The sequence below is a fragment of the Vanrija pseudolonga genome, chromosome 4, assembly GCF_020906515.1.
Source record: "Vanrija pseudolonga chromosome 4, complete sequence".
Taxonomy (NCBI): Eukaryota; Fungi; Basidiomycota; class Tremellomycetes; order Trichosporonales; family Trichosporonaceae; genus Vanrija; species Vanrija pseudolonga.
In genome coordinates, this window is record NC_085852.1 from 886,000 (window position 1) to 906,882 (window position 20,883).

Here is a 20,883-nt window from a genome sequence, read left to right on the forward strand (position 1 = left end):
GAGCAAAGTCACGAGCGCTCACAGCCAGAATCACAAAAGTCGCACAACGCTCACCAAAGTCGTCGATTCAGAGCAAAACAAACACACGCGCCGGCAACAACGAAGCAAGACGGTACGCAACAGCGGCGCACCCAACTGCACACGACGATACCCCACGGCGTGATCCCAACTCCCCTGCCCCCTTGCCATCACCGACACCCAGAGCCATGGTCGCTGCTTCATCCCTCACCGCCCTTCGTGCGATGAGCGCTGCCCGTAGTGCCGGCCCCTCGACCATCGCCGCCGCGTCGCGCTTCATCAGCACCTCCTCGCCAGTAGCAGCCAAGAAGAAGACCAAGGCCAAGGTCCCGGTCAAGGTCCAGAACCCCGATGCCCTCCCTGTCGACGAGGCTATTCGCATTCTGCGTGCTCTCGAGGTTGCCAACCCCGCCTCGGCATTCTCTCTCGAGGTTCTGGCAACACCCAAGCCTGGATCTTCGTTCCGTGGTCGCGTCTCTCTCCCCATCGACCCCCGGAAAGAGGCCGACACAATCGTCGTCTTCGTCGAACAAGACACTCCCGCTGCCAAGGCCGCCCTCGAGGCCGGTGCCCACTATGCCGGCAACGAGGACCTGTACCCCAAGATTCTCTCGGGTGAGATCGTTCCGACCAAGTGTCTCGCAACCTCCGGCGTCCTTCCTTCAGTGACCAGGAACCTCGCTCGTTTCCTTGGACCCAAGGGTCTCATGCCGGCCGCCAAGCGTGGCACCGTCGCCGACGGAGACGAGCTCGGCGAGCTTGTGCGCAACATGGCCGGTACCGTCGAGTGGAAGACCGACAAGTGGGGCTACATTAGGGCTCGTAAGTGGCATGGCTAGCTGGTCTCTCGGAAGAGTTGATGCTGACTATCACAGCTGTCGCAAGGGTAAGCACGCGACGCGACGCGACGCGCACTCAGACGGCACTCGCTGACGCTCCTCACAGATGTCGTTCGGCGCACCTTCCATTTCAGAGAACGTCCGGGCATTCGTCGACTCCATCAAGGAGGCGTCGTTCAACGCTACGAGCATGGACTCGGCTCATACCCGTGTCAGCCGGTGTAGGTAGCACGAGTTTTGTGTCCGGATCATGCTGACCATCTTCAGCGGCGGGCATTATTCACGTTCGTCTGGAAACGACCCACGGTCCCAGCATCGAGCTCAACGACGTTTTGTAGGATGAGCCAGGAACCATGGGTCACAGTAGCACATCTCACTTCGCATGCATGAGTGGACGGATCCGGCCAGCGGTGGTTGTGCGCGCAGGAGTGGTCAGAATGGCAGATTGAGTCGTCGGCTGCCGCTTCGGGTGCTGACGTCTTAGGCGAGCTCATTCTCCACCAGCATCGCACCACATGCGCAGCTGTGGTGACCACGGCACAGCAGTAGTACTGCAACTCCCTCTGGTCACCACGGCGGGAGATCGAGCCCGCTCGCTGGATCCAGACCTGTCCCAGGAGGAAGGGGATTGGCGGCTGGGGTCCGGGAGCGGAGGAGATTCTTTTGTGTGTGTGGGTGTGTGGGTGTGTGGGTGTGTGGGTGTGTGGGTGTGTGGGTGTGTGTGGGTGTGGTGTGCGTGTTGGCGCAACGTGGGGCCACCAGCTAACGCCTGACAATGTCAGTCCACTGAGAAAGCTGCTTTACACTGACAATGCTCCTGTTGGGAGTGCGAGTCCACCGAGGTCGGTCATTACAGTGCCACCGATAGCGGCAAACCTAGCCTGCTGTTGTACAAGCTTCATCAAATGGCGGGGCATTAATCTATATCTATCCGGTTAGCCGTCCGCATCGCAGCTCTCGGCGAGGAGTGGTCACCAAAATGAGGCCCTGTCACTGCTTGAGACGGACAGTATACATCATGGTCAACAGACACTATTCGCTACAATGATTTACAACGCCTTCTGGACATTTACACTCAGTCTAATCAGAGGAAGTGGTTTGCCGTGGTAGCATTAGGTCCGACACTAGCAGAACGCCAGTGAACGGGTTGATATACCGACTTGTGTCTCGTCATTTCACTTAGACTAGTCCCCCAGATCCAACAGTCTACTCAGAGGAAGTGGCTTGCCGTGAGCATCATAACACCCGACACTGGCAGGACGCGAGTGTGGCGGGTTGATTTACCGACTTCTGTGTCGTCATGCCTAGACTTGCCCACCTGATGTTCTAAAGCCAAGGACTGAGCCTGTACCCGTCAATTCCGTAGTTTCATGGACGCCCGAAGGCTTTTTCCAAGTGCCCGTAGGCGATTTCCCAATGGTAAACAGAGTTAAGAGCCCCCGATAGGCCAACACTAGGAGACCGAGAGATAGACAAGCCGTGTTTCAGACAAATCGTACCCAAGGTTCCTTCGCCGCCCCCACCCCTCCAGCCCCCCACCCCCTCCCCTCCTGCCTCCCACCCTCTTCCCCCCAGCCCACCACCTTTTTTGCCGTCTTAGACCGACGGGACGTCCCAAAGCCCCAGGCCTAGGTCACGAGTGACCATGTCCTCATCAAAGGGCTGGGTAGGGATTGCGAGCGAGAACGAATCCTGATCGTCGTCCTCGTCTCCTCCCTCGTCACCGCTGTCGACGTTGTCCATAGGCCAGTGAGCCGAGCGCTCGACAAAAAGTCCAACAAACTCGTCCACGGCTTCCGGAACAAGCGACACGATCTCGGGCTTGGGGAAGTTCATTCCCCACTCCTCAAATGCCGAGTTCACGGCACCGAGGGATGCGAGTGTCACCGGGACATCGCTCCTTCCTCCAGAGGTTGTCGTGGCGGAGGTCGAAGTCGAGGTCGAGGTGCCGGTAGCCGAGCTGCCGAAGGACGAAGTGCCGGAGGTCGACTCGTCCGTGTCGGAGTCGGTCGGGTAGTCGTTGTTGTCGTCTTCGGTCAAGACGTCGGAGTAGAAACCCCAGCCGTTGTCGTAAAAAATGCCGAAGTCGTCGCTGGGGTCGTCGTTGTTCCACTCTTGACCGAAGTTGTCGAACATGTCGTGGTCGGGCTCCGCTGGCGACATGTCGGTAAAGTCGGTCATCAAGTGGCCGAGTGTGTCGATCTCCGTCCATCCCCACTGCTTAGGGGTAGTCGTGGAAGCAGCGGGGGGGGAACGGAAGACCTGAGCAGTCATGGTGGGCTTCGTTTCGCGCACCGCGCGCTCAGCAAGAGCCTGAGCGGAGTGGCCACCACGAAGACCAGCCAGAAGTGCCTTCACAAACTTGATCATGTTGGCGAGGGCGAGAGGTTGTTGAAAGTTGAGAGTGTTGAGCGCTGTGAGAGTGCTGAGAGGTGTTGGAGTGGTGATTCGTATAATCGAAAGTCGATTGCCGTGAAGAAGAGAAAAGAGGAGTTGCTGGGTGGTGAGTTAAAAATGCAGCACCGGGGGGGAGAGGGGGGTGGGGACGCTGGGTGCTGGGAGACCCCCAACTGTGGCCTCTCGGGACCAATGTCAGAAATCAGTCGCGTACGGAGGTCTAAGCCAGTCCGTCGAGAGCTGGAGGCAGCGCTGGGTGTAGTGGAAGGCAGCTACAGCAGTAGCGGTGGGTGGCAAGGCGTGGGGCCAGAGGCGATCCCCCGGGTCATATACCATTCTCAGGGACTGGCGACAGACGGTGGCGTCACGACGTCACTGCAGACATGCTGCAGCTCGAGGACACCAGCCAGGCGGTGCGTCCAGCAGGTCGCCTGGCTGCAATCCGGACACGCAGTGCATGTCACAATGCACCTAGGAGTGTACTGGTTTCTTTGACAATTTGGTAGCTGATGTAGTGAATAGATGGGCAAAAGAGAGAGCGAGATGCGTGCAAACTACAAGAAATAGTGACGAAAATGATTCCGCTCGAGCAATGTGCACGACGCTGGACGGCACGCTACACATGCATGCATGCAGGCGCACCTGGGAGAAAAATTCGCATGCATAGATGTGGTTATTGGGGTGCAAATACCAGCAGACGTTGGGTAGAGCAGTTGACATTTGCCGCTGCTGGCTCCGAGCGAGTGAGTGGCCTCGTACTCGACGTCTGGTCTGAACCAGCGGCGCACCCGCGCACCCGCGACTGTCTTCTCGCCACCCACCATATGGGTCATCCCAAAAACTCTGAAAATGTCTATTAGACCCAGTACCACGATTCCTAATGCCAGATGACGCGCTGCACTCCGCCTACATTTCCTTGCATGGTGAACATGTCCGCCCAACCGCCATGCCCCGCCCGCTGGCGCACCACCGCGCCTGTTTGCTCACGCCACTCGTTTGCCACCCAGTCACTTCCACCCCCACCCAGATGCCTTGAACTATTCAGCAAGGCGTCATACTTGACAGTGGGTGCGGGCTTCCGCAATGGATGCAGGATGCTTGGCAACGTTCTCATCGGCGACGGCACCACCAGCAAGTGACTGGCGCGCAGTAGATATCGGCGTAGTCAAACAGGAACAACTCATTCAATGGTCACTAAATGCATAAGGTCATCTTAATGAACGTGCGGGAGAGAAGATGTGAGGGGAGTATAAGGCCGGGGCAGGTGGGAAAGGAAGGAAAGTGATGTGACCTCGATCAGAGTTGTGAAGTTGCCTGAGAAGTTCCCCTGGCCTGGTTGGCTCAGGATCACCCTGCCTGCTGGCCTTTACCCCCTCATCCGAGAGCGGCTCAACCGACACGACCTGGACAGGCACATGAAGACGGTGAGGGAGCTCCGTGCGGTCAAGGACAGACGCCACGAACTCGGGGGTGTCAAGAGTGAAGGGACGGCCAAGGTCAAGAGACAAGGCCGGCGCGGGGGAGGACACAACATCTTCAACATCCATGCGGTCGAGGAAGTCATCAGGCATGTCGTCAAGGGACATGTGACGGATCTTCAGCCCGTTGAGGTCCGAGAAGATGCGTGGGGCGAGGAGAGGCCTGTCTGTCGACACCATGACCACCGGAGAAGCAACCGTCGAAGAGACAACGGGAACAACCCAAGTAGGCGCCGGCGCGACAGACTCCTCAGCGTCCAGAGCCGCAGAAGCAAGAACCGAAGTAACAACAGGAGCCACAGAAGTAGCAACCGAAGAGACGACAGGAGCAACCGAAGAGACAACTGGAACAACCGAGTCCGCGGAAGCCCCCGCCGAGCTAACGCGCTTGAGAAACTTACGCACAAAGGTGATAAGTCCCGGCATTCTTTTGAGTGGGTTTTGTGATTTGAGTTAAATCAGAGAGCGTGTGGTTGAAGTTTGGTGTGGGTAGAGGTGGATTGTGGGTAGGCAAAGAAGAAGAACGGGTGGTGAATCTCCTGGATATATATATACTGTGCGCCAGGGTGGGTGGCGTTTTTGCGCCAGGCTGGGGGGCAGCTGGCAGGTGAGTTGGGTGGGAGGGCCAGATGCCAGCCAAAAAGCAGTAGAGAGGCGACAGGGGCAGCGGCCGGGTGGGGGGCCAGAAACGGCGGCGCACCGCCAGAGGACGTCGAGTCGGGCGGGCGCAATTTCGCGACTGTCTTTTGCCAGACTGCTGCCTGCTGCCCACCTTGGTGCACCGCCAGCTGCCGCCGCCGTGTCGCCTCGTCTGTCTCCTGGCGCCTGCGGCTACCCGGGTTTGGCGGGTACTGGGATTGCCGGGTCCCACTTGTCGCCTGGGTGCCGCTGGCTCGCATCTGGCTGCGAGTCGCTGGTAGCAGTCTGGCTCGACCCGCCAGACTGCTGCCTGGCCGCCGCGGCCGCCGTAGTCGATGCAAAATGTGGTTCTCGTGCCCGGTGTTGGTAGCCACCGCCGTGTTGCTCGCCTCTGCTGCTAGCATGTCCATGTCGCTGCCTACTGGCTGGTACGTCGTTGTACTGCTGCTGGTGCTGCGTCGCCTGTTTGTACTCGTCTGGCGTCGCAGTAGGCGCTGCAATGAATCACCCCCCTGGCATCGTTTCGCGGCGGCGGCGCAGCGGTGCGTAGTCTGCCCGGGTTGGTGTCGCTGGCCCACTGACCAGCTGGGAGCTGGGAGCTGGGAGCTGGCGGCGGCGGTGCTCGTTTCGTCTCTGGTCGCTTGCCCCTGAATCGCACTGCACCGTCAGTCGTATTGCCACCCAACTGGACTCGCCTGGCTGTGTCCTCTGGTCCCCTGCGCCGCTGTGTCTCCACCGCCGTTTTTAATTAAGGGACTCGTTCCAGTCGTCACTGCTGGAGCTGCACGCCAGCCTGCAGTGTCGTGCAAGTTTGTGTCTGCAGCTGGCGGCGACCGGCGCCGGCAGCCGCTGCCGCTGCAGCGTTTCGTCGTGTCGTCATTGCCCTGCATTCGCCTCTGTTGCGCTGCTTTCTCACGCCCGGATGCCATTTACCGGACAGGCATACCACCCGGCACACTGGCCGGACTGGTACCCCACCGCGCCGCCGTCGACCATGCGCCGTCTGGCTGCAAGTTGTCGCCAGTTGTCGCCGCCGGCGGGTCTCGACCCCTGGCAGCGAGATCTGTTAAGGGACTCACAAATGACGCTAGCAGTCGCCTACCTTGACGTCACAACCCATAATGGAATGCAAAGAGTAAACAAACACTGCGTCAGTTGCCATGCACACGAGTACACGAACTCGTCCATCGCCGTGCATGCGCATTCGGCGCAGATGCCACATTTGACGCCAAATAGCTTCCGCCAGCGTGGCGACCATCCCGTGGGCGTCAAAACCGGACGCTTATGCATAAAAATCCTGAAATCTGGTAAACCTTCAGCCCATCACCCAATCAGCGCGCCCACCTTGGCCTAGAGGATGCGTGGAGTATGGCTAGTTGTTGGCAATGATGGCGAGCACCTGTCTATCTGGCCCACCTGGCCCACCTCGCTGCAACCTTGTCAGACATGATACAAATGCATAGAGAGACACACATGTGTGATGCTCGTCCCGACGTCCTCGCCCACTTTGGTCTCCACCTCACGAGCTGAGAAGGGCCTGAACAATGTGCTGCACACGCAACTGGCGTAGATCGGTGTAGGTCTGGCCGCAGCCGACGAACAGGATGGGCTGGCCAGTGACATAGGTCATGGACAACGCGGCTCCCACCTTGTCGTCCTGAGTGTGTCAGTTGCTAGCCTAGAGGAGGTCGCCCCAACTCACGATTGTGTCGAACTTGGTGAGCAGAATGCCATCGATTCCACGACGACGCGAGACTCCGCCTGCAGACGAGAAGTCCTTGAGGGAGCGGTCAAACTTCGTGAGCTGGTCGACGGCCTCGTTGCCGACGAGCGCTTCTCCAACAAAGACAATCTTGTCGGGGTTGTTGACCGACACGAGCTTGGCGAGCGCACGCATCAGCGGCTCGTTGTCCTGCATACGTCCGGCAGTGTCAATGAGGACGACGTCGAAGCGGTTCTCCTTGGCTGAAAGTGTCAGTTGCAATAAGAGGTTCAAGTAGCTTACCGTATGCAATCGCCTCCTTGGCAATTCCAGCGGCATCCTTGCCGTAGCCTCGCTCGTACAGCTCGATGCGGCGCTGGCCTGGCGCCGCGGCGTCCAGGCCCATTCCAAGCTCGTCGCCGAGCGCACCGAGGTTGCGAACGTGGACGCGGAGCTGCTCGACTGCTCCCGAACGGAAGGTGTCACAGGCGGCAATCAGAACACGGTAGCCGTTCTGCAAGAGCCAGAAGCACACCTTGGACAGGTTTGTCGACTTGCCGACGCCGTTGACGCCGACAAAGGTGAGCGTGTAGGGGTCGGGAGGGGCATCGGTAGCCGCCACAGACGACGGAAGAGCCTTCTTGCGCTGGATGTCCACCAGGATGTCCGTCGACGTCTTGGGAGTGAGGATGCGAGTCATGGAAGCAGCAAGCGAAGATTGAACTTGAGACTTGACGCTGGAGAGGCCGCCGAGCTTCTTGCCGACGAGCGCAGCGCCAACGCCTTCGCACAGCTTCTCAGCGATATCCTTGGCGACATTCTTGGACATGAGATGGCGCTCCATGTCGGCAAGAACTGGTCGGAGGTCCTCCTTAGTGAGCACCTTCTTCCCAGAGAGGCGCGCGAACATGCTCGTCCAGGTCGACTCGGCAGCAGCCTCCTCGTCCTCAGCGTCGTCGTCGATGGTGAGCTTCTTGGTTCGTCGGGCCAGAATCTCCTCCTCGGTAGGAAGGTCGTCGGCGGCGCCACCACGACGGAAGTCCCAGTCGGCGACCTCGTACGCTCCAGTAGCAGTCCGCTTGCCCATCGCGTCGGTGGAGATGAGCGAGCCGACATCGACGGTAGAAGCCTCGGGAGCGGGAGTCGAGTAGTCGAGCGCCGCCATGTCCTGTGCACTGACAGGCGAGTCACCCCACTTGCGCATGAGCTTCGAGTTGGCCGACGATGCCTTGCGGTTGGGGTTGGGAGACGAGGGGCCGGGCGACGGCGTCATGCTGTCGCTGTCAGCGAGCCGCCCTAGAACAGATGAACTCACCCATCGCGCCCACCGCGTCCACCCTTTCCTCGCCCTTTCATGCGGCCCTTGAGCGCAGCCACATTCTTGGCTATCTCTTCGGCAGTCACAGCCTGTCCGCCATCGCTCGACTGGCCGGGGGCTGATGGAATCAGCAGAGCTCCACCGCTCACAACACCCCACTCACTGTCCGAGCCAGAGTCGGGAGACACAAGCGATAGCTGGCGCTGGGCAGCAGACGCGCGGGTCGACCTCCTCGGTCCGCTGTCCTCGCAAGACTTGAGGCAGCGGTCGAAGATGCGCTCCCACTGCTCGTCGATGATCTTGCCGCCGAGGATCTGAAGTGCAGTGCGGCCGTTCTTGGCAACGGCAGCAGCGCGGTCGGACAGCGCATCAATCAGAGCCTCGAGGTAGGGCTGGAAGAGCGAGAGGAAGAGCTGCTTGGTGCGCTGGAGCAGTTGGGGGATGTAGGTGAGGGGGAGAAGGGCAGGGAACACGACCTGGACGCGAGGTCAGCAAGTAGCTCGTGCAAGATCACAAGTCCACTCACAACAAAGACCAGACCCAGGCCATTCTCAACGGTCCATCGCACGCTGTAGCCATCCTTCTCGAATCCCTCCTCTTCGCTCTGGGCCTTGCCCTCGATGAGCGCCTCGCGGATAAGGGCGTTGACCGGCGACGCGGGGCTCGACGCGATCGATGCAAAGGCTGGCGTGAACGACCGAGACCAGAGGATGAGGCCACCTGGAGGGTTGTATGTCAGTTGTGTGTGTGCGTGTGTGCGTGTGTCAATGAGGGATCGACGTACTCTGGTGTGAAATGGAAATGTGATCCAACATTGTTGTCGCGGAGAAGTGAGCGTGACGTGAAGCGCGTGATTGTAGCGGCAAGAGCCTTAAACGGAGGGTGTCCAAGGAGTGACCAGGAGGAGGTACGAGGTGGTGATGGCGGTCCAAGCGTCGACTAGGAGGAGAGTGATGAGAGTGTGATGCAAGCAGCAGCAGGAACAGGAGTGCCGTGGATCATACGCTGGCTGGCTCCGCCGGCGACATTGCAGCCAGCAGCAATCGTCGTGGGCCGACGAGTGGGCCGCGCGGGCATCACTCTATGTAATCCTATTTGATGCCGCCAAAGCAATCTGGAGACCCCACATATTCCACGTGACACTTCTCCGCCGACTACCTCCATCTCCCTGACTCGAAAGTCGGCGGCAGTGAGTGGTGGTGGTGGTGGCTGGTGCCGACCCGAAAGAGTACATTGTCATCTCGGTTCGACTCGAATGCCTACAACGTCGTCTCTCATTGTCCCACTCTCTCGACGCCTACTCCCTCTCCCTTCCTCCTCCTACCACCGCATCCTAGTACACCGCGCAACCCTCGCAACCATGGCCGCAAACGCGTGGTCTCCTTCGTCTTGGCGCGAAAAGCCCATCGCCCAGGATGTCATCTACGAGGACAAAGCTCACCTCGACCGCGTCCTCGGCAAGCTGCGCCGTCTCCCGCCTCTCGTCTCCCCTGCCGAGGTGTGTAGCGCTGCACCCGATGCCGCGGAACTCACCGCTAACACTCTTCCAGATTGACAGGCTGCGCACTCAGCTCGCCGATGTTGCTGTCGGAAAGGCCTTCCTCCTCCAAGGTGGCGACTGCGCCGAGCTCTTTGACGACTGCTCGCAGGTCTGTGCACTTTTCTATCCTTTTCGGCTCGTATGCTGACTCTGATGTGTACTGCAGTCGCCCATCGAGCACAAGCTTTCATTGTGAGTATCAATTGGGCCTTGGCCTGACGGCGCGACTTTGTTGACACGTGCAGGATCCTCCTCATGTCCTTGATCATCCTCCACGGCTCGCGTCTCCCCGTCGTCCGTGTCATGCGCATTGCGGGCCAGTACGCCAAGCCTAGGTCAAAGCCTACCGAGGTCGTCGAGCTCGAGGTCACCGAGGTGGTCGACGGCAAGACGGTGACTCGCAAGGAGAAGAAGGAAGTTCTCAGCTTCCGTGGTGACAACGTCAACGGTTACGAGCCCACTGATCGCCAGGCCGACCCTGAGCGTCTTCTCGGGTGAGTTGTCCTGCTTCTGCCGCGATCTGGCTGACGCTTGTCACAGTGCCTACTTCCACTCGACGGCCTCGCTCAACTACATCCGTACCCTCCTCGCCTCTGGCTTCGCCGACCTCCACAAGCCGCTCGACTGGTCCTTCTCCCATGTTCGCTCCGCCGAGCTCCAGGAGGCGTTCTCCAGCGTCATTGAGAGCCTCCAGGAGAGCTTGAGCTTCATGAAGATTGCGACTGGTACCTCTGGCGGCAAGGAGCGCGGCGGTGCCGAAACTGTCGACCTCTTCACCAGGTGAGCTGTACGACCCGGATGTTCAGCTAACAGTCAGTCACGAGGCATTGCTGCTCGAGTATGAGGAGGCCTTCACCCGCCTCGGCGGTGATGGTGTCCCCCAGTCGTTCTCGACTCCTCCCACCCGCCCCGGCACGCCGTCCGTGTCGCGCTCCGTGTCTCACGCTCGCGTCCCAACATCCGACTCAAATGCGGCGCCATCGCCGTCTGCCAGCATCCAGCTCCCTCGCCCCAAGTACTACAACACCTCGAGCCACTTCATCTGGATTGGTGACAGGACGCGACAGGTGGACGGCGCCCACGTCGAGTACTTCCGCGGAATCGCCAACCCTATGTGAGTGGATGAGACCGCTGGTTACCGAGACTGACGACCGCCAAGTGGTGTCAAGGTTGGACCTACAATGCAGCCCGACGAGCTCGTCCGCCTTCTCGACGTGGTCAACCCCGACCGCATTCCCGGCAAGGTCACCGTCATTGGCCGCTACGGCGCCGACAAGGTCGACCAGTACCTCCCTGGCCACATTGACGCCGTCAAGAAGACTGACCACGTTGTTGTCTGGCAGTGCGATGCCATGCACGGCAAGTGAGTGGTTGCCTCATGGAAGACGCTGACCACTTGCCAGTACCAAGACGTCCGCGGCCGACCCTACGCTCAAGACGCGCCACTTCCGCGACGTCATCCAGGAGATCACCCGCTCGCTCGAGATCCACCGCGAGAAGGGCACCATCCTCGGCGGTATCCACCTCGAGTTGACTGGCGAGGTCAATGAGGAGGGCTACTCGGTTGTGAGTGCTGCTGGCATCGCGTCGCGTCGCATCGCACTTGCTAACCCGCCAGACCGAGTGCATCGGCGGTTCGATGGAGCTCGAGGACAAGGACCTCAACCTCAACTACCGCACCCACTGCGACCCCCGACTCAACTACGAGCAGTCGCTTGGTATGTCCGCTGTCGAGAAGCTCCAGATTTAGCTGACACAACCAGATGTGGCGTTCCTTCTCGCCGACCACCTCAAGGCAAGGAGGAGAGGACAGCAACCTCGCCCCGACATTCTGTCGGCCCTCCGCGGCCGCCAGTAGGGTCTTGTGTGCCTATAGTATACGTAGAGGGCGTATGGACTACACGTCTCTGCTATCAGTCTACAGCCCGTGTGCGCGCCGCTCGGTCGTGTCATTGGTTGGTCATCAACGTATCCTACAAGAAGTATGGTAATGCTGGAAGTCTATGCCGTGCTACAACCTTGCGCCGCTTCCTCACAACGCAGTGACCATTTCGCGCAGACAGCCAATAGTGGCGAGGAGGTTACGCTCCTCATCTATCGCCTCGTCGGCGGCCTTGAGCACCGACTCCCACATGGCTGCGTTCTTCTCCGCATTGCGGGTCTCGACGAGGTTACGCGCCTCGTCGCGCTCAAAGTTGGCCTGCTCGACGACGCCGAGCAGGCGCGCCTCCTCGGCGAGCATGCTGGCCACGCGGCGCTCGAGCTCGCGCTTCTCGTCCTCGAGGCGCGCGACCTGGTCCTGCACCTCGCTCAGCTTGCTTACGCGGGGCGACGGGCGCTGCGCACGCTGCGGCGGGGTGAGGCCCTCGAACGACGCGATGCTCGCCAGGCTGACGTCGCCCTCGTCAATGAGGCTGAGATCGGCGGCGTGCTCGCGCTCCAGCAGCGCCGAGATGGTCGGCGTCTCGGCTGGCGGCTGCGAGCGCAGTAAACCCGGTGTGACGGGCGGTAACGGCGACGGGGGGAAGGGCGACGCGAGCTTGCCGGGCGTGGTGGCAATCTGGGCGAGGAAGGGCGTCGACGCGCTGGCGGCTGAGGCGGTCCGCGAGCTCGCTGTCGAGACTGAGCGCGGCGGGGGAGGCGAGAGGGACTGCGAGCTCTTGGACGGGGACGGTGATGGTGAAGGCATCGATGGCGAGTGGAGCGCCGATGATGGGCCGAGCTTGATTCTCGCTGTGGGGTGGGTCAGTCACCACCAGACACATCTCGACTCACGCCGGGGGATGCGGATACTCGACCCGCTGAAGAGGGACGGGGCCACCATCGACGTCGTTGCCGTAGCCGTCTTGCGCTGCGGCGCGAATAAGCCCCTGGCCTCCTCGGACAGGCGCGGCTTGGTGACGCCGCGTAAGGCCTTCTCGGGCGAGTCAGCACGCGGCATCTGGGGGAGGGGTCTCAGTCAGTGGCCTGCGAGGGCGAACCTACGATGGGCGGGAGGGGCGGCATGGGCGGTACAGGCGGCTTCTTGGCCACGGCCGAGTTCTCCTTGCCGGCGTCGCTCTTCCTCTTGTCCTTCGACTTGGGCGCCTGGCCCTTGGCGGCGTCCTTGGCTTCGGTGTCCTTGGATCCCATCCTGCCCATGCCCGTGAGACGGGGTAACGAGGTGACCTTGTGCAGCGGGCGGGGGCGAGTTGTGATCTTGCCCGGGAGGGCCGTTGTCTCCTTGCTCGAGAGCGCGAGGGGCGGCGGCCTGAACGCCTTGGTGGTCGGGCTCGGGGGTAGCAGTGGCGCCGTGGTCTTGAAGGCCTTGCCTGTCGGGCTGGGCGGTAGGCGTGGTGCGGGGCGAGCTATCGCACTGGTGCTGGTGCTGGCGTTGGCGCTGACTGCGGCTGAGGCATTGGCACTGGTGCCGGCTGCTGCAGGCACGGCACGCAAACTTCCCTGTGCGGTACTTGACCGCGAGACTGGCGGCGGCTTGAGATCCTTGGGCTGGGGGACATGCTGCCGGAGTGACTGGACCGATTTTGAGCGCGGGAGTCGGCTCTGAGTCTCGCTGGGCATTGTGAGCGGGTGAGTGTGGGTGATTGTGGTAGTGGTTTGCGATGGTGAGAGTAGGGTGTGTTAATGTATGTGTGAGTTGAGTGATGGGCCGAGTGTGGTGGTGCTTGGTGCTTGGTGGGGCGCGGCGTGAGCGGTCACGGCGTCGAGTGTGTCGGTGGAGGCCTGTGCGCCATGTTGTGTGTATGGTGTGGTGCATGCATGTCGACGCCCTCCTGGTCGACAAAGTCGTTTGCCAGTAGCCAGCAGCATTGCAATGATCGTCGCGAGCATGCTTGAGTGAATGTATCAGAGTGGGTGCCACACACGTCGTCATGGCCTTCCTTGCCTTGCCTTCCTTTCTGCAGTTCGCGTCATGGACGCGTATGGTTGTATTCTTGCAGTGTGCCTGGGCGGGCAGCGCGCCGGCGGGGTTGCTGACGCGGGGGTGGTCGTCGTGCCAGTGCCGTGGGAACTGTCTCAGCAAAACAAAGGAATGTCATCGATCGAAGTTGCGGCAGAGACTCGACCTCTAGATAGAACTTTGTCGTAACGTGCAAGGGGGAAGGGGAGGTGGGCGGAACGCGCGCAGAGCAAGAGCAAAACAGAGGTGCATGAAGTGTAGTAGATGTGATGCAGAGTGACATTGTAACTGACAGAGGGAGAGCAAGCACTGCCTGCGTGGCTGCACCACGACCTGTCGACCTGCATCCAAACTCGTCGCTCCCCCACCTCCCAGCCGCTGCCGTCGCTTGGCTTTACCCTTGATAATCTAAAGGCGGCTTTGGGTGCATGCACCCTAAGACATTCAAAGAGTTGGGTGCACCGTCGGTCCCGGCAAAGTGCGACCAGTGGCAGTGTCAGGCAGGTGAGCCAGTGACGGCACTGCAAGGCCAAACCCTCCCTGGGTCTGGTCCCGTCCACGACCTTGCCGGCTGGCTTGCCTTCCCGCTGGCCGCGGTAGCCGCAGTGTCCATCACGCGCGCGCGCCTCGCTGTTGCCTGCTCCTGCCGCCGCCGCCGCCGTGCCGCCCGCCACCCGGGCAGCAGACAACTAAAGTCTTGTCAGCCAGAGTGTCCTGTCACTGTCCGTGCACCGCGCACCGACCGACTTTGCGGCAAGAGGCGCCCAAAACCCAACCGATGGCAACCGGCGACCGCCCGACCAACAAGTCCCAAACCCACCCACACACACTCTCTGTCGTCGCCGCGATCCTCGTGTGTCCTGTCGTCTTGTGTATCCCTCGAATCATCACACTGCTATCCGTCCGTTACCAGTTCCTTGTTCCAAACTACTCCTACACTGCCTCTCTCTGCACACACGGACGCGGCTACGACACGAGACGCCACGCCTTATCTCTCCTACTCCCAAGTCTCTTCGCCTCTACCCACATTGCCCATGTCGCCCGCGACCTCACCTCAACACTAGATCACAAGACTGCGAGCCCGCACTGGCAAAAGACCTCGCCGCACGCAAGCAACGCACACGCACAACACTACGCGTCCGGGTCGGCCAGCGGTGCAAGCACAAACACCTCACTGCCCGTGCACCTAAAAAGCCTGTGTCCCTCACCACAGCACCAGGCGACAACACACACCGCCTCCGCGGCTCCTCCTCGCAATGTCGCCGAGTGCGCTGCCGCGCGAGCTCGTATTCCACCTCTCGTCCCACCTCGTGGGGCTCGACCAGGCCGCCGATGCCATCGAGGAGCACATTCTCTTCCGTCGCGCCAAGGGCGACAATCTCTATGATGTCTCGGTCTCGCTCATCGAGCTCGAGCGTAGGGTGGGTGACGACCGCGCGCGCCGAGCGCCGAGCGAGCAAGCAAGCAAGCATTGCTGACGCCATGTCCACAGCTTCCTCGTCTCAGCCCATCGATCCGACATGCTCAATACGTAACAAACATTCCACCCCCAACAGATCTTACGGCCCCCTCGGCAGGCAGCGCACACCAACACTCGGCGAGCCCGGCAACGATTCTCGCCCACCTCGTTTCCAAGCCTACGCCATCGGTGCAGCAGATGCGCGAGGTCGTCCTGGAGTATGTCATTAGCCGCGAGACTCGACTCCGCGAGCGCAAGTACGGCCGTGGCGGCAAGGGCACCCTCGGCCGCGATGGCTTTGAAGAAATCGCTGCGCGCATCAACGAGGTCGAAGAGGGCCTTCGCGGCAAAGGCCAGCTGGCCGGTCCACGAGGTGTCGTCCTCGCCAGCCCTGTGGCGTCCGACGAGGAGCTTGATGAGGAGCGACAAATCGCCCTTGCCCTCCTTCTGTCCCTTCGCATGCTCCTGTCCTACTTTACCCTTGCCGATCTTGCCCGCCAGCTTCTCCGGCAAACTCCAACAGACGCCGAGCGCACATTGGTTCAGCACCTTCGACGACGAGTTGCGGGCGAGGGGCGCTTTGGCGTTGGCAAGGAGCTGGAATACGTCGAGGGCTTGGTACGTCATGCTCCGTTGCGAGCACAGCTCCAAAGCTTGACTGACATCTGCGCAGACCTTAAATCGTCGACCAGCTCTTCGTCCAGCGTTCACGTCTGCTCGCGCGCGTGCACATCTCCCCCAGCGCGCAATGTATGCGATCCCGCTCCCCGCGCCGGGGAAGTCGGCGTGCCTCAAACTCCTCACGGCTTTCGTCCGGGACATTGAGCAAGCTGGACCTGGAGCGGCGGTATCATATATGCAGCGAGGACCGTCCTACGGCGTCGCTTCGGATCGCCAAGGTGGCGGTGGTGCCTTTCGCAACAGGAAGGGCAGCCCGAGGACGACGACAGGCAGTCCGTCGTCGCCTTCGTCCCCGACATTAGGCGGTTCCTCACCCGTCAAGAGCAACCACTTGCCACTACCTTCCGATCCAACTCCTATCGCAAGCTATGCTCAGGAGCTCCTCTCTGAGTGGCTCATGCGCGAGAAGCGCGAGTATATGCTCAAGAACAAGTGGGTCAAGACGGGTCGTGAACAGCTCGGCAAGGACCTCGGAGACATCGAGACGTCGCTCTGCATGGCCTCCAAGGGTATGCCCTCGAAGCATGCTCAGAGTTTACTGCCGACGTTCCTCTACCTCAGACGAACCTTTGCCCTTCCACCCTCGCCGATCCCTCGAGCCATCACGGACACCTATCTTGACATGATCCCGTCACTCCCAGACCCGGATTTCATCCCGCTCCGCGAGCCGACCGTCAGCAGCACGACCGCTGCCCTGTATGTCAACCCGCGCCTGGATGACGGATCTGCGGTGGAAGCAGTCGAGGAGCTGCTGGAGACGGAACGAGAAAAGGGCATTACGGCGGGTGTGAGCGAGGAGAAGACGATCGCGTGGCTCCAGGGCCTGGTGGATCAGGTTGAGAAGCGGGTACGTGGGGTGTGGTTGTCTTGGAGACCGAGACGCTGACACGAAACTCAGTTCCCAGACGGATCCTACGAGGCCGTCTTTGAACGCGCTAGGCATCTTGCTGTCCATCCTCGAGTGTGGCCAGATCTCGAGCCCAGCAGCGTTTTCCGCATCAACCGAACCAGCCAGCTGTCATCGCCTTCCAGCGCGGGTCACCGTCGATCCAAGTCGTCTGCCGTGCCGTCGACATCTATTGTGGAGGACGACTTTGAGCCGCCACAAGGCATCCGCTCCCCGTCGCGATCTCATGCCCGCTCAGCGAGCCTGCCAATGAACTCGAGGACCAGCCACAGCGAGGAAGCTCATGAAGCCAGACCTGTTATCACCACCAGCCGATTGCTTGCCGCCACGACATCGCAGAGCAGTCCTGTGTCGCGAGACCGTCCCGCGTCTCAGGATCGATTCGTGCGGCAGGACCGATACCGCCCAGACACCCCCGAGTCGTCTGATCCCAGTGAAAAGGTGTACGACACCGACGCGGACACGGACACGGATTCCATCGACTCGGAATTTGCGCGCCGCGTCGCTCCTCTTCCACACCTACCGACCTCGCTGGGTCTGTCTGCGTCGACCTCATCCATCGTGCGCAACAAACCTCCTCCGACGTTGAACCTCGTTGTCCCTGGCCCCGACCTGGGTTTCAGTTTTGACGTTGACGAGCTGCTGCCCTCTATCAAGTCGCCCGTGTCACCACCTCAGCCTACAAGCACAAGCGCGACAGGCTCGGCGTCGGTGGCCACTCCTCAGACTGCCGAGTCGTCGGGTGGTTGGTGGGACGTTGTGTCGCCCTTGACTACGAACTCGCCTCATGTGCCCAAGCCATGGGAGGGTGGTAACAACGCCAATGGTTCCAGCCCCAGCCGATCATCAGCGTACTCACTGCCACCCGGAGCTGAGCCCGCTGCGGCACAGATGCTCTTCACCTCGGAGGCCAAGCCTGAGGACGGCAGGATTCAGACATCACCGGTTGCCCCGATCGACCTGTCCTTGGACACTGTGACTCCGAGGATCACACCCAAGACGACACCGGTTTCGCGCCACGCCCCGCACTTTGACAAGGAAATGCCGCCTGTGCCCGACTTCCCTGCGGAGGAGAGGCCAGTCACACCACCACCACACACGTACCGCGGACAGCCGGATGAGTTTGGCGTCTCGCTCGACTCACCGGAGCAGTCATCCGAGTCGCACTACACCGCACACCGATCGTCGAATGAGCACATCCCCTCAGCGACGGCGACCTGGCACGCCAGGCCGACTGCTCCGCTGGCCAACCCTCCTCCTCGATCCAACACGTACGGCTCGTTAACTGGGTCACGTCCTCCTCCAGTTCCCACCATGATTGACAGGCCAAACTTCCCCGCCCCTGGAAGCGCCCCAATCTCGCCGGTCAAATCTTACGCCCTGCCAGCTTCTCCATCCAAGCTGGCGCAGCGCGAACTGGGGTTCTCTCCCCGGGAGTCGACATTTAGTCACCGCGAATCGACCTTTACTCACCGCGAAGCGGCGTTCGTGCGGAGTGACTTGGCCTACTCGCCTCGCGAGTCCACATTCACTCAGCGCGACTCTGCGTTCATGCCACCACCGTCTCGCGAGTCGACGTTTAATCAGCGCGAAACGGCGTTCGTGCGAAGCGAGATGGCGTACTCGCCTCGCGAGTCGACGTTCACCCAGCGCGACTCTGCATTCGTCCCGCCGCCGTCCCGCGAGTCGACGTTTGCTCAGCACGACGCTCCATTTTCGCCGTCCTCGCCACGCGACTCGGGTCACTCTGGTCGCTCACCCCGCGAGCAATCGTTTTTGCACCGCGAGCAGCCGGGATTCTCGCCGCGTGAGTCGACGTTCACACGCGATCTCCCGCCAGTGGTGCCTCCTCGCGACGGAGCCGCCCCCCTCATGACGCCTCGTGAAGTGCCGCCGGTTATCCATACGCACATTGCGCACCCACATGGAAACCAGCAACCGACTTCTGCGGTCAAGTCGAAGATGAACACGTTTGGGCGGTCAATGGGCCACTTGGTCATGGCGCGCGGCCGTGCGGAAAAGGACGGCAGCCAGAACACGGTGAACGCCATGCGTAAGCCCGAGCCTCCTGGAGCAGTCACCAACAATCCGGGGCGGTGGAACCGAGATATGGTAATTGGGATTATGGGACCGCCGGCCGACCGGCGATAGGGGGATCCACACCTTGTCTGTTGTAGAAGCATTGAGGGGGAGGGGGGCTAGAGAGAGGAGGATCGGAGAATAGTCGTAGTGCATTCTTGTGTAGCCATCCATCATGACAGACTGGGTCATCAGTCTGAATATGTATAGTTGTAAACAGGGCGGACCGGGCCGCAAGGGCTTCAAGCCGTGCCGAGTCGATTTTGGCGGTCGCCGCGTATCGCGCCAAGCGGAGCGAGGGGAGGTGCGGCGTCCACTGGCATGTAGCCCGCCACGGCCGACCAAATCAGCAATCGCAATCGGAGAGGGGTCGAGCGACAGTCTGTACACTACACTATTTCAGCGTGTCCATGCTACCTCGCCTTTCGACAGCTACAACACCTCTAGCCAGACGCTACATCTCTGCGACTTTTGCACCCCCACTCCTCTCTTCGCCCAACATGAACATTACCACCGGCGCTACCGTCGACCAGATCCTGCACATCAACAACATCCGCGACCAGCTCATCCGCCTCGAGGACACGATCATCTTTTGTGGGTTGCGCGGCGCGCGCCCCGACGCCCACTGACGCCCCCCAGTGCTCATTGAGCGCGCGCAGTTTGCGCTCAACAAGCGTATCTACGAGGCCGGAGCGTTCAAGGACCAGATCAAGTGGGACGGCTCATGGCTCGAGTGGTTCCTGTTCGAGATTGAGAGCTTCCATGGTGCGTTGCGTGGGTTGGAGGGGTAAGCTGACGAGAAGCCAAGGCGCGCCGTTACACTAGGTGAGTGTGGTGACCACGGACACAGTGCAAGCACCACTGACACGTCTCACCCCAGCCCCGACGAGCACCCGTTCACGCCCATCGACAAGCTGCCCCAGCCCGTCATCGACGTGCAGCACTACCCGCCGCTGCTGTACCAACCGGCCGCGAGCCACCCAGACGTAAACGTCAACGCGCGCATCCTCGACTTCTACGTCAACCACATCGTGCCCGGCATCACGCTCCCCTCGCCCGGCTCGCCGCGCCAGCGCAGGCTGTCCATCTCGGGCCGCGACGCCAGCCTCGACGACGGCAACTACGGCTCGGCGGCGACGCGCGACGTCGAGGTCCTGCAGGCGCTGAGCCGCCGTATCCACTTTGGTGAGTGACAAGAGAGGGGGGGAGAAGGGCCAGTTGGGCATTGAGGCCGGCTGGCCGGAGCGTTGTCGCCGCCCCACCGTGGCATCGCCGCACCGGCGACGTCGACTGGCGCCGTTGACGGCGATTTCTCGGAGCCTCACGCTCGGCGGCGATCTCGTTTGACGTCGTTGACGGCGACCATTGCTGCCTTGCCCTCGGAGCTCGCCCTCGGCGGCGACGTCGTCTGGCGTCGTCGACGGCGCGGCGTCTATCACTTGCTCAGCTCCCCCCTTAGCCTTACATCTCCCCGTCCAACCTTAACCCAACCCCCGCAGGCATGTTCGTCTCCGAGTCCAAGTTCCGCGAGGCTCCGCACGACTTTATCCCGCACATCCTGGCCGACCCGCCCAACAAGGCGGCGCTCGAGGCGCTCATCACCAAGCCGGCTGTCGAGGCCAAGCTGCTCGTACGCCTCGCCAACAAGGCGCGCGTGTACGGCTGCGAGATGGACGGCGACGGCAAGGTCATCGAGAGCCCCGACGGCATCGTCGGCAAGATTGACATCGAGCAGGTCGTCGGCCTCTACCGCGACTGGGTCATCCCGCTCACCAAGGACGTCGAGGTCGACTACCTCGTCCACCGTCTCGAGGGCGTCCCCCAGGAGGACATCGACGCATGGCTTGCTGCTGGTGAGAGGCAATGGAAGTGAGCTGCATGGCGATTAGAATGCATCGGCGTGGTGACTGCCTGGCGGGGGTTGG

The 20,883-nt window shown here is 61.1% G+C and overlaps 8 protein-coding genes across 8 annotated transcripts; 4 read left to right on the forward strand and 4 right to left on the reverse strand.

The window, feature by feature from the left end:
• Window positions 1–206: 206 nt before the first annotated feature.
• On the forward strand, window positions 207–1,257 carry rplA (50S ribosomal protein L1; the record flags this gene model as incomplete). Its single annotated transcript, XM_062772133.1, has 4 exons — window positions 207–840; window positions 894–904; window positions 964–1,078; window positions 1,125–1,257. 4 exons carry the CDS (start codon window positions 207–209, stop codon window positions 1,193–1,195), a joined length of 831 nt encoding a protein of 276 aa, XP_062628117.1. The 3' UTR covers window positions 1,196–1,257.
• Window positions 1,258–2,453: 1,196 nt separating this feature from the next.
• Window positions 2,454–3,227, reverse strand: LOC62_04G005588 (uncharacterized protein; the record flags this gene model as incomplete). The annotated part of the gene is made up of 1 exon (XM_062772134.1): window positions 2,454–3,227. The coding sequence occupies one exon, from the start codon at window positions 3,225–3,227 to the stop codon at window positions 2,454–2,456; it is 774 nt and encodes a 257-aa protein (XP_062628118.1).
• A 1,374-nt stretch (window positions 3,228–4,601) lies between these two features.
• LOC62_04G005589 (uncharacterized protein) lies at window positions 4,602–5,158 on the reverse strand (the record flags this gene model as incomplete). Its single annotated transcript, XM_062772135.1, is given in 2 exon segments — window positions 4,602–4,610; window positions 4,625–5,158. 2 exon segments carry the CDS (start codon window positions 5,156–5,158, stop codon window positions 4,602–4,604), a joined length of 543 nt encoding a protein of 180 aa, XP_062628119.1.
• A 1,229-nt stretch (window positions 5,159–6,387) lies between these two features.
• On the reverse strand, window positions 6,388–9,348 carry SRPRA (Signal recognition particle receptor subunit alpha). The gene is made up of 10 exons (XM_062772136.1): window positions 9,176–9,348; window positions 8,918–9,111; window positions 8,555–8,867; window positions 8,389–8,509; window positions 7,377–8,347; window positions 7,074–7,336; window positions 6,845–7,028; window positions 6,716–6,800; window positions 6,552–6,675; window positions 6,388–6,517 (listed from the first exon to the last, which is right to left on the reverse strand). Exons 1-7 carry the CDS (start codon window positions 9,204–9,206, stop codon window positions 6,891–6,893), a joined length of 2,031 nt encoding a protein of 676 aa, XP_062628120.1. The 5' UTR covers window positions 9,207–9,348; the 3' UTR covers window positions 6,388–6,517; window positions 6,552–6,675; window positions 6,716–6,800; window positions 6,845–6,890.
• A 293-nt stretch (window positions 9,349–9,641) lies between these two features.
• Window positions 9,642–11,829, forward strand: aro-8 (Phospho-2-dehydro-3-deoxyheptonate aldolase). Its single transcript, XM_062772137.1, has 10 exons — window positions 9,642–9,889; window positions 9,942–10,040; window positions 10,098–10,123; window positions 10,177–10,425; window positions 10,472–10,711; window positions 10,749–11,045; window positions 11,091–11,294; window positions 11,335–11,497; window positions 11,550–11,649; window positions 11,695–11,829. The coding sequence occupies exons 1-10, from the start codon at window positions 9,647–9,649 to the stop codon at window positions 11,787–11,789; spliced, it is 1,716 nt and encodes a 571-aa protein (XP_062628121.1). The 5' UTR covers window positions 9,642–9,646; the 3' UTR covers window positions 11,790–11,829.
• A 134-nt stretch (window positions 11,830–11,963) lies between these two features.
• Window positions 11,964–13,492, reverse strand: LOC62_04G005592 (uncharacterized protein; the record flags this gene model as incomplete). Its single annotated transcript, XM_062772138.1, has 3 exons — window positions 11,964–12,664; window positions 12,707–12,872; window positions 12,917–13,492. 3 exons carry the CDS (start codon window positions 13,490–13,492, stop codon window positions 11,964–11,966), a joined length of 1,443 nt encoding a protein of 480 aa, XP_062628122.1.
• A 1,072-nt stretch (window positions 13,493–14,564) lies between these two features.
• Window positions 14,565–19,180, forward strand: LOC62_04G005593 (uncharacterized protein). Its single transcript, XM_062772139.1, has 4 exons — window positions 14,565–15,253; window positions 15,325–15,909; window positions 15,965–16,819; window positions 16,871–19,180. Exons 1-4 carry the CDS (start codon window positions 15,089–15,091, stop codon window positions 19,028–19,030), a joined length of 3,765 nt encoding a protein of 1,254 aa, XP_062628123.1. The 5' UTR covers window positions 14,565–15,088; the 3' UTR covers window positions 19,031–19,180.
• Window positions 19,181–19,345: 165 nt separating this feature from the next.
• ARO7 (Chorismate mutase) lies at window positions 19,346–20,868 on the forward strand. Its single transcript, XM_062772140.1, has 4 exons — window positions 19,346–19,552; window positions 19,598–19,745; window positions 19,839–20,143; window positions 20,458–20,868. Exons 1-4 carry the CDS (start codon window positions 19,369–19,371, stop codon window positions 20,829–20,831), a joined length of 1,011 nt encoding a protein of 336 aa, XP_062628124.1. The 5' UTR covers window positions 19,346–19,368; the 3' UTR covers window positions 20,832–20,868.
• Window positions 20,869–20,883: the final 15 nt, after the last annotated feature.